We start from the raw sequence: 11,679 nt of genomic DNA on the forward strand, positions 1-11,679 counted from the left end.
ATATCTTTAAATAATGTTAAGTGTTTTATTCTTACAGTTTTATAGCATGCTTTTATTGTGACGTTTGTTTGACTTGTTTCCCGTGTCGTGCCAAGGTAGGTATCCTCGACAGCATGTGGTTCCCCTGTGTCAGGAGCACGCACTGGGCTCTCCAAATCACGACACTTCTTATAATGACTTATAATGACTCCTGAAACTTTGGATGTCTTAGCCCTTTATACAGTAAAGTTACAGGAGGATACAAATAATTAATGGGCAAAATGTCATCAGTTTGTTGAAATAATCCAGTCCAATAACGCATGAGAAGAATACATGTATCATTTTCTGTTTGTAACCCACAAACTGAATGGCAATGTGACAACACTCAAACCTCATAGTAGGGGCTGGATCAAGTGACTTTGACTACACTACTATTGGCCAAGCTACAACAGGTTTAGGCTGATGGGGACTGGTTTTTTTTTTTCACTTGTGGCTTTTCAAAGCCTGGTTCTCCCTGGTTCTCCCAGTATCGTGGTGTCTTTACTCTAAAGTTCCATGTTGGTGGGGATTAGAGATATTAAGAATTTGAATGGAATCATACTGAATAAAAGTGAAGCCCTGAAATGTGCACTATTACAAAAATCGTTCCTTGGTTGAGAAAAAATAACCTGTCAACACTCTGATGGTAGCAGGCATATCATTGTCTACAATGAAGAGAGGTTTAATGAATGCTGACAACAAGGTGCAAACCGCTGATTATACTCAGTTTGAGGAAAGCCAGAGTAGAAGAAAACATCTAAAAGAGCCTCTGGAGAGAGATGAAACCAAGGATAACTCATACCAAAATACTGGGGAGATGAGTATTGTCAAGGAAAGGAAATGGCTCCTAATCTGAAGGACAAACATCAACTATCATAAATGGTGGTGGGAGTATTACGGCATGTGTAGTTGAGGGTTCTGCACTCTTCCGGATACAGCAGGAGGCACTCTTAAGAGTTCTAGCTCCTGACACTCCTGTGCAGATAGAACACCTGGTTATAACTTCAGCTTGGCCTCAAAGAAAGCACACTTTGTTTAATCACAAATCTATCAGTAAGACTTGCAGCTCTTTATTTATCCACCGAGGCCTGAGATGACCTTCAAGGCTTTTGGTGATAACTGTAGCTATGTCAAAGTAAAATGAGCCAGCAGCTTAAGATCACTCTGAAACTGGAGGTTGTGTCAAGTTCTGATTAGAATTATATGAACGTAAAATGTCGTGAGATTTGAAAATACTCTGCTGTCACACCTGAAATCACTTTTACAGCCAAACAATGTAAAACATAACAGAGCACCAAAGATGAATAAGGCTTAATATTTATTATAGTTACGTGCTCATTGTGAAATAAATAATGAATGCATTTAAAGACATTTACACAACATATGTTCATAAACAATAAACACACACAGTGGATAAAATTTGTCTTTTACCCAAACAAATATTAAAGCTAGTCAAGAGTGTCAAGTGCCATCGAAATAAGTGTGAACTACAAATGACTCCACAGAAGGTGGTGTATATAACAAAGTGTTCGGATTCTGATGATGAGTGCATAAAAAATCTTATAAGAACTATTAACTACGGTATAGTGGCTGACATGTTTCTTAACAGACACCACACCAAGAGACGAGCACAGACAGAAGAATAGTGAAGAATCGGGCAGCTGAAGATGTTTTCATGGGTTAGAGCAGATGTGGGAGAATTAGGTCTACTGTATGTAAAGAAGAAAAAGCATTTATGGTGCTCTAGGATGAGGTAACATCTCAAAATAGATATAAAAAAATCTAAGATTTTTGTGCATTTATGAGTAGATCACTTCTGTTTCTGTTATTTGTTTCTTGTAAATTTGTGTTTCTCTCCCCACAAATGTTATTTCCATTAGCTGCACAGATCACATTAACGTGAAGATATATGAAGGCCTATAATGATAAGTACATAAAGGAGTAACTTCTTCCTGAACATTACTTATTCATCAAATTACTGGTGGCCTGTCTGAGGTTAGAGCTAACTTTTGTTTTAATCTAAATCAACTTTTTTCTTTTTTTAAATCGGTGTAACAAACAACCAAATATTCTCCATGAAGGGGCTAGGGGTTAACCAAACACTGTCCTTAACCATACATGGATTGCTGTGTTACTGGAAGTTTGCTGTCTGATTACATTTCTAAAGTTTCTGAGGTGACCTTTTATCTATGAACATATAAGAGGTCTGGGTCGCTGCACATACTCAAACACATACACTGTTTGATTGTTTTTATACCACAGGACTTCTGTGAGTATAAATATTAACTTCAAACTCCGGACTGTAAACCCATAATTCTTTAAAGTGCGCTCTTATTGACTGCAGTCGGCTGACTTGTTGTTTCATATGCAGTCATCCTCCTGAGTGACCGTGAAACTTTGACTTTGTGCCGAAGCGAATGCCGCCAATTCCTTCTGTATGCTTCCCTCTTCGGACTGCTCGGAGGTCCCAGGTACTGTAAAAGTTTTTTCTGAAATACTTCTTGGAACTGCAAGACACAGATAAGAATAAAGAGTTCATTAAACAATGAGGAGCTTAAGGCCTCCAATACAGCTGTTAGTTTGTGTTATGTGGTCACTGTTGCTGATATTCTGTTGCTTCACACAAATTGTGCTGGATCACCACAGTACCAGAGAATTTCCCCGGCTTGGCAATACTATTGCAGAATTACAAATCCAGGAATATAAATATTCATCTCATAAGGCCAAAGCTCATAAAGCGCTATACAAATACAGGCCATTTACCATTTATAAGTCTTTAGTGGCTGTAGTGCCAACTGGTTGTTTTCCTCTTTCATGACAGTGAAACTTTCTGCTAAAGTGTATGCTGACTTTTTCTTTGTGGCTTTTGTGGTTTTGGATTCAATAAAATGAAACTTTTTTGTCTGTGGCCAGTTGAAACCATGTCTGGATTTACTTGTTAGGCATGTCTTTAACAGTGACAGGTGTGTTAGAGGAAAACAACACAATAAAACAAATACAACTCCCAATCCTGATTTTCTGGCTTAGTGTTGATATATTTATTAAATGGTAATATTGAGTCTGTCCAACATTCAGTAGGTATATGGACATATTCCTGCATTCTTATACAAAACACACTTATATGAAAAAGAAGGGAAGTGTTTTTCACAGCTCTGAAATAAACATATTTTTTTCACCATCTTTAGATATTTAATCAAAAATGGAAATAGTTGTGGATCACATGCTTGCAGTACTACCACAGATCACTGAGAGAAGACTCCACAGTTGGTTTACAAATGTTCTTTGGGATCTAATGTGACCTAATTTGGTAAAGGTCAGGAATGACTGAGGACACACGCTTCACTGTATTTTATACAATGAGACAGTTAAGGGTAAGGCCCAGCTTTTTTCTCTTTGATCCAGTATAATCAATCCTCTGATAATGTCAAGGCCAAGTGTGAACTTAAACAGCACAGTGGTGCAGAGTCAGCACTATCACTTCACAGCAAGAAGGTCCTGGATCAAATGCACTGCAGATGTTCTGGCTTCCTCCCACAGTCTGAACACACATGGCGGTTAGGCTAAGTGGTCGTTCTAAACCGACTGTACGTGTGAAGGACACATGATAGGTTCCCTCTCTGTATCTGGCCTTTGGGTTGTATCCTCATGTTTAGCCATGAGATAAGCTCCCACCTTCTCCCTGTTCTTCTGAAGTGGATAAGGTGAAGACAATGGATGGATACAAGGTATATAAACTTATTTAAACAACAGAGATCTTACCAAATTTGGCTGTGTAGTGGCATGTACTGTTGTGGATGGAGAATATGTGGTCTGTTGGCTCCTTGGTTTAGCACAGTACATCTCAAGGTGATGAAGTTCACAACCTGATGACAGGCAACACAGATCCACTATCCCCTTCCCTCTGGACCGAGTGCCATAACCAGACCACAAGCCTTTACCTGCAGAAGAGAGACGTGTCACACACTACGTTCTTCTCTTTCCTTTAACTATCAATAGCTTTACAGTCAAACAAAATCTCCTTTACAGAGTACAGTGAGTGCTTAAGATTTACTGTGTCCCCTTATGTGGCCATAACAACTTCCTCCTCTGCAGAAAAGAAATGTGCTCGGACAGTTTAGTCATTGTTGAACTGTCGTGGCTGCGGCGCAGGAGGTAGAGCGTATCTGCTAATCGTTAGGTTGGTGGTTTGATCCCTGGCTGCTGCAGTCTGTGTGCCAAAGTATCCCTGGGCAAGATGCTGAACCCCGACTTGTTCCTGATGTGTTCATTTGGGTTTAAATGTCTGTGTGTGTGTTAAATGGATAAACACTTTTCTACATAAGAACGAGTCCATTTATTATTTTTATTTTAACATAATGCACTACCCAACTCTGAAAACACCTCAGGACACATTCTCAACAGGACAAAAGTCATGTTAATCATCTATACTGATATTAATGGGCGATCGTAGGGGCGTAAAGCGCTTTGGGGTCCTTGGGGACTAAGCCAAGTGCTATACAGATACAGGCCATGATGTGTTGGGAACAAAAAGATGCATTGAATTCAAAGACATCCCAAAAACCAAAGTGAAAAATATATGGCGGGCTAGTTCATTTAGCCGAAATTTCATTGTAGCAACTCAAATTGGTACTATCGGATTTAGGTCAGGTGCTTCATCCTCTAGCAACTATATGTATACTCTCACCACACGGGGAAGCTAGGTCCCACTGCACCAGCATAAGAGCTGACAGTCAAGAGTGTTGTTGCCTAAGCTGTAGAGGTCTGTGTGGCCCTCCCATGCTTTCCCAGACCATCACTGACCCACTACTAAACCAGTCATGTGGAACGATGATGCAGGCAGCATTCTCCACAGCTTCTCCAGACCCTTTCACATCTGTCACATGTGCACAGGGTGAACCTGCTCTCATCTGTGAAAAATACAATTCTGGTATTCTATGGCCAACCCCAGGGGTACCCAGCTGTGAGCACAGGGCCCACTAGAGGATGGTGGCTCTCAGGCCCATTAAATCCGTTTTGTCACTTACCAGTGGCCTGTTGGCCTGCTCTTTGTAGAGCTCTGACAGTGCTCTTTCTATTCCTGCTTGCACGAAGGAGCTGATACCAGTCCTGCAAATGGTTTAAAGACCATTCTGTACCCCTGTCCAGCTCTGCTAGAGTAAATTGTTAAATCTGTTGGTGCCAGGTATTACCTCACGCTACCAGTGGTGACATTGACCTAGCCAAAGGTATAACAATACCATTCCCTCTAAGCTTTTCACCAAGTTGACGGATCTAGGACTCAGCTCATCACTGTGTCAGTGGATCCTCAACTTCCTCACAGACAGACCCCAATCAGTGAGGGTAGGAAAACAAGTCTCCCCCTCCATCTCACTCAGCACTGGAGTGCCTCAGGGCTGTGTTTTAAGCCCCCTGCTGTACTCACTGTACACTTATGACTGTGTAGCCACATCCGACACCACCTCCATTGTCAAGTTTGCTGACAACACTGCTGTTGTGGGCCTGATCTCCGACAACATCGAGACGGCCTACCTGGAGGAGATTAGGAACCTGGAGACCTGGTGCCAGGAGAATAACCTCCTCCTAAACATCAGCAAGACTAAGGAGCTGATCGTGGACTTCACTACAAAGCAGGCGAGGAATTACAAACCCCTCATCATCAGTGGCACGCCAGTGGAGAGAGTGGACAGTTTCCGATACCTGGGTGTCCACATCACTCAGGACCTGTCATGGTCCTGTCACATCAACACCCTGGTTAAGAAAGCCCGTCAGCGTCTCTTCTTCCTCAGAAGACTTAGAGACTTCCATCTGCCACTGAAGGTGCTCAAGAACTTCTACTCCTGCACCATTGAGAGCATCCTGACGTCAAACATCTGCACCTGGTTTGGGAACAGCACCAAGCAGGACAGACGAGATCTGCAAAGGGTGGTGCGCTCGGCAGAACGCATCATTCAATCAGAGCTCCCTGACCTGCTGTCCATCTACACCAAGCGGTGCAAGTCCAAAGCTAGGAAGATTATGATGGACCTCTCCCATCCCAACAATGGACTCTTCTCACTGTTGAGGTCTGGGAAGCGCTTCCGCTCCCTTAAGGCCAAAACAGAGAGAATGAGGAGGAGCTTCTTCCCCCAGGCTATTCGGGCCCTGAACCAGGTGTAGGACTGGACTCTCCCAAACACGTCACTATAAGACTGGACTCTCACACACGTCACCACACGCACCACCACACATTTCCTATAATCCTATAATTCCTATAATTTATAATCCTTATCTTTATAATCTCTTCTGCTATTTGCACATTCTTTACTGTAAATTCCTAAGTTAATTTGTAAATTTTTGTAGTAAACTGTAAATTGTAAATATTGTAAAACTTTTCTTCTGTCATTTAATGGTCGGGCATTGTACAGCTACAAGCATTTCACCCCCATGTCATACTGCGTATGGTTGTGTGTGTGTGAGTGTGACAAATAAAATTTGAATTTGAATTTGAATTTGAACAGTCAGAATAGATGAGGAGGAAAAATGTCAGTGACCGGAAACCATTTGTGTTTGGGGACTTGTCTTATTGCTGCACCTTTGAGCACCTTTTGTTAATTTCATTAACACCAAAGCAGCTGAAACCAATAAAAAACCCTCTGCTACCTGACTGACCACATCAACATCCTAGAAGTTTAAATGACTTATGCTCTGATTAATTCCTTCCTGGTGTTTTACAGATGCCATTTAAGAAGTGCATTTAAAATCATCAGGATTCATCCTCTGGAGCACAGACATGAAATCTACAGATGATTTCATGTCAGTCTGTTTAGTAGCAGTGACACTGTTTAATGTGAATGATAATATTTTTAAACCATTATTATTTACAGCTTTTCATTTTTTTAAGCTCTAAATCAAAATCAATAAATATAAGCGAAGAACTGACCCAAATGACTCGACCTATTACACTGACTCTGTTTAAATGGTTTATAATGTTATGTCACTAAAAACAAAAACAAAAAATATATATATAAAAAATATATATATAATATATATATATATATATATATATATATATATATATATATATATATATATATATATATATATATATATATATATATATATATACATAGATAGATAGAAAGATAGATAGATAGATAGATATGAAATGTAGAAGTAGAATATTTTGTCCTTTGTACATTATCAGTGTACAATTAGGAACAGTTCAATCATAACATGCCTGAGCACTGCCGCGTTCGTCAGCATTAGCGTGTATGTGAATGGATTAATGATAAGCAGCACATTATCCTGAAAAGACAAAATAATAATTGATACTATTTATCTTCACACGGCTGATTTAAAACCTCTTTCAGTGTTTACTTCTAATGTTTCTTTTCTTCAAGAGCCCTTTGACTGTCTCTAGCTTGGTGAATATGGTAAACATTACGTTCAAGATGTAGTCATGTTTAGTACTGGCATTGTGAACATTTATCGCGCTGTTTTTGGCATAAACAAAACATGAAACATGCAAAAGTATTTAGCACAATCACGATATAGGCCAAAGAACACAGTGCTTCTGAAAGAGCATATCTGCAGCTGCTTCTGCTCCCTCTCTGTACCTTTTTATTGCTCTCAGATAACACTGTTTTAACAATAAGACTATCACACAGAAGCACAGTGTCCTGGTGAGTATGCTGCTATTTTGATGCACTGCCACCAGCCTGATAGCAGATGCAGAGGGTTGCCTTGGTTAGAAGAGAGCAAAGGTAACCAGGTGAAAAGTCCAGTGGGTAACTGCATTGGTACGAGTACTGTGCAGTGGAAGTAATTAAAGTTTAATCGCATTTAGTTTTAAATCCTGATTATAGGGAGAATAACAGTGTGTTTAGCTATTATCAAACCTTTAATACATATAATAAATCTGTAGTTATAGTGGCACCATTCAAAATATTGGTAATTTGTTGTTTAATTTAGTATCTCATCTTAGCAGCTTTCAAAACATGAATGAACAAACAGGTGAAAAAACTTCAAAAAAGGAAACTAAGCACATTGGCGCACTTGTGTCCGTGCATCGTTACAGATTTACACCTGGAGCTTTTAGTTAAAAAAAAAAAAGTTAAGCTGCTACTCCTCAGCTTGACTAATGACTAAAGTAAGTTGAATAATGTGGGCCCATCCTGCTGCTTGATGCATCAAACTCACAGTACATAAAGCCACAGCTTGTACTTGAGGCAGACTCACGTAAATAGATTCCACGGTCCCCACAGACAAACATGAGGTCACTGAGCAGGTCAGAGCCACATCGGACTTTAGCTGTCTCTGCGCACAGTGGCCAGCTTACCAGACAAATGCTGGAGTAAAACATGCAGATCTGCACACACAGCACCTGAAGACAAGAAGAAAACCACAATACGAGAAAGGTGTTAAGGAAATGCTGCCATTTTTATACATATTCCTCTGTTTTTGACACTCCAAATGTTAAAAAAGTAAATGAAACTGACTGACATGAAGGCGAGGCCTGTTCCATCAATAGTTTCTGACAAATTAAGCAGATAAAAGATCTGGAATTGATTCTGAATGTTGCCTTTGAATAACCATCCAGCACAAGTTTCAATATTAGGTCCAAAGAAATCTCAATGCAAATAAAGGAAGACATCGTTAGACTGAAAGTATAATGATGGATATTCAACAATCTGTTGACATTGCATGAGTGACTTTTGAACCTCATCAAGCAAAAACGCACTGTGCAGCTTAGTAACACCAAAATGCCCCAAAAAACCACAGAAGACATCATAAGCAGGTGACTGCAGAACGACTTCACACTGGTCAAGGCAAGAACTCAAACTCAAGACAAACCATCACCCAAGTCTGTAAACAAGACATGGTTTCATGAATTTAAATACAGCCTGCATAGCACAAACATCTTTCTAAATTAAATATTGGCAACAAAGAGGGACAGCACACAATCGTAGTGGAGGCATCTTTGTGCCACTGGCATGGATGGCTGCTGGCTTTTCAGTTAATGAAGAGGCAAACAGACCCACACACAAGCAGCAACTGATGGCAGCTGCAGTAAAGGTCCAGCAGTTCGTCTCAAAGGAAAAATGCCTCTGCTGAAGCAGTCATTGACTGCAAATGATTTTAATTCAAGTATTAAGAACTATCATTATAGTCTAAATGATGTTAGTTTGCCCTGTTACTTTTGACTCTCTGGAAATGGGCAGTATGTATGAAAATGCATTAATGGGTTAAACCTGTTGAATTAAAGCAGCAGTACTTCAGCCACATCTTGATTATTTCATTTTAAATCCACTGTGGCAGTGTACACAGGCAAAACTACAAAAAATGTACAATTGTCCAAATACTTACAGCTGTACATTTATTTATGATCTTTTACAACAGAATGATGTATTAATGGTATTTTTGTGGTACAATAAAGTGATATCCTTAAATATTTTATTAATAGTGAAACATTTGGGCTGTTTTAGGCCATAGTTGAACTGAAACAACAAACATCCTTCCAATCACACTACCCAAACTGTCAGTTTGAATCTGGCCACTGGATTAATTTAACTAAACAAAGACAACAAAACAAATAAGTGGGAACACTATGATATCTGATATAATCACAACGTCAGCGTAGACATTCTGTACAGTACAGATAGATAACCTTCAGTAACCAACACATAGCTTCTGATATTGTTGAGAGTAGACTGCAGAATTAAATGACAGGTTATACTATTGTCTCTATTGTTAAGGGAGCGTTAGGAAATATGACCAGTGGCCTTGGAAAGATAGCTCCCCATTTACTTTTACTTCTCACTTATTTTACTACTTAAATTTAACTAAGACTCAGGAAATTAATAACTAGCTAATAACGGATGCCTGGAATGTAGTGCTTCTGCAGGCTTCAACATTTAGTTTAGAAAGATCAACTTTTTTTCTTTGTAAAAATAAAAAAATAAATAAAAACAAAAGAAAATAATGACAAGCAACAATGTTTAAAACACCACCTACATACAGTATGTTTCTTTTCTGTCCCATCTAAAAGAAGCCCTACCTGGAGTGTCTGTGGTCTGGCACGGAGACAGCACAAGGAGCACATCCTTTCTGTGTAGACCAGCTTTGGGAGACCTGCGGTCTTATAAAAGGCAGCAGGAGGGGAGGACTGCGTCAGGGCGGTTGCCTCCCTCCTATCCTCACAGAACCATTTCTGCTTGAAAATGTAGCAGATGACTTGGTTCTGTTGTCCTGAGAGGACGTCTGTTAGAATGACAAACATGATGAAACATGCTCAGGGTGAAATCAACTGCAACACACCAAGGAGTGGAAACTGAGCTGTAAACATAACTCTCTTTCTGTTCATGCCATTTTTGTACAGTAAAATATGTGCATACATATTTTGTATTTTCTAAGTTTGATTCCCCTTATTGAGATCAAAGAATTCATTCGGCAGTGATATTATACTGCATTCCATTTATATTATAAATAAAAATATAACCTATTCCTGTTGGTTTTCTCGTTTAGGCCCCCTAGCCTCTGTACCAGTGCCGGTTCTTGGCATATACAGTGTCCCAGGTCAGGGGCCGCATCCTTGAAGGCCGATTACATCACAGCGAGGCAACGAAGGCTGTCCCAGTTTGAAGGTTCCTCCAAATGTGGCCTCCTTTTCCCAGGTGTGAAGGACAGGTTGGATGAATCCTTCGTGGTCCACCCTATCCCAGGATTCATAGCGCAGCCGTGGTGGTGGAGATTTTTAATTTTTTTTCAAAAAAATGAATTACCCATCATGGAGCGAGGAGTAAATGTTTAGGTTCTAATAGTGATGTTTCCCAACGTTTCCCTTCTGTCGACTGTGTGGATGTGCTGCTTAATAGCGACATCTGCTGGATGTAAAATTATTGCAAGCATCCTGAACATCGCTCATTTATCCTGACTGATGAGCGGTCCTGTTTATATAAGTGCTAACTGAATGAACGAGAGGTGTATATTAATTTGATTATAACAAATTCATATGACTGATTAATACAGTGTGTCAAATGCAGACTTCAAAAATAGGTTTTGCAAAGACGTATAAATGAAACACGTGAAATCAAAGTGAAAGTGTTTGGGAAATATAAGCGCTCGTGACAGTGGGAGTGCTGGTGTGTGTGAAGGGTGGAGATCATTGTGTGCTGGGTGATAACCTCACAAACAGCTCCGATGCAAAGGAGTTCCCGACAAACACAATTTGAGCCCTGATCGCTGTACAAACAACGACTGCATCCACGTCCGTGTGTATGACACGGCAGCTGTATGGGTCACATAATTTGTCTTATAGCGACGCGCGTCCCTGTTTGTGGTTGATTTCTGAGCCATCACTAAGAACATTAAACCATTTGGCTTCATGCCAGCAAAATTGGTGACATTAGTGATATAGAACCGTCAGTTTTTAGTCAGAGTATTTACATACACTTAAAAAGTGGGAGGCACATTTGCAATCTGTTGTAATTCCTACACCGTTCACCTGATTTGGATGTAAATACCCTCAAATAAAAGTTGACAGTCTGCAGTTAAAGCACGTCTTGTTTGTTTCATTTGCAATCCATTGTGGTGGTGTATAGAGCCAAAAATGTTAGAATTGTGTCGATGTCCCAATATTTATGGACCTGACTGTACCTCGTCAGGCCAGGGCTCTGCAGTCTA

The 11,679-nt window shown here is 40.0% G+C and overlaps 1 protein-coding gene across 1 annotated transcript; it reads right to left on the reverse strand.

Moving 5' to 3' along the window:
* Window positions 1-1,323: 1,323 nt before the first annotated feature.
* Window positions 1,324-10,276, reverse strand: LOC146684909 (uncharacterized). Its single transcript, XM_085444105.1, has 4 exons — window positions 10,055-10,276; window positions 8,236-8,380; window positions 3,778-3,956; window positions 1,324-2,525 (listed from the first exon to the last, which is right to left on the reverse strand). Exons 1-4 carry the CDS (start codon window positions 10,274-10,276, stop codon window positions 2,337-2,339), a joined length of 735 nt encoding a protein of 244 aa, XP_085300231.1. The 3' UTR covers window positions 1,324-2,336.
* Window positions 10,277-11,679: the final 1,403 nt, after the last annotated feature.

Source organism: Copadichromis virginalis, linkage group LG20 (assembly GCF_057382275.1).
Source record: "Copadichromis virginalis isolate Kocher_CV1m ecotype Utaka linkage group LG20, C_Virginalis_male_GT1.1, whole genome shotgun sequence".
NCBI classification, from domain to species: domain Eukaryota; kingdom Metazoa; phylum Chordata; class Actinopteri; order Cichliformes; family Cichlidae; genus Copadichromis; species Copadichromis virginalis.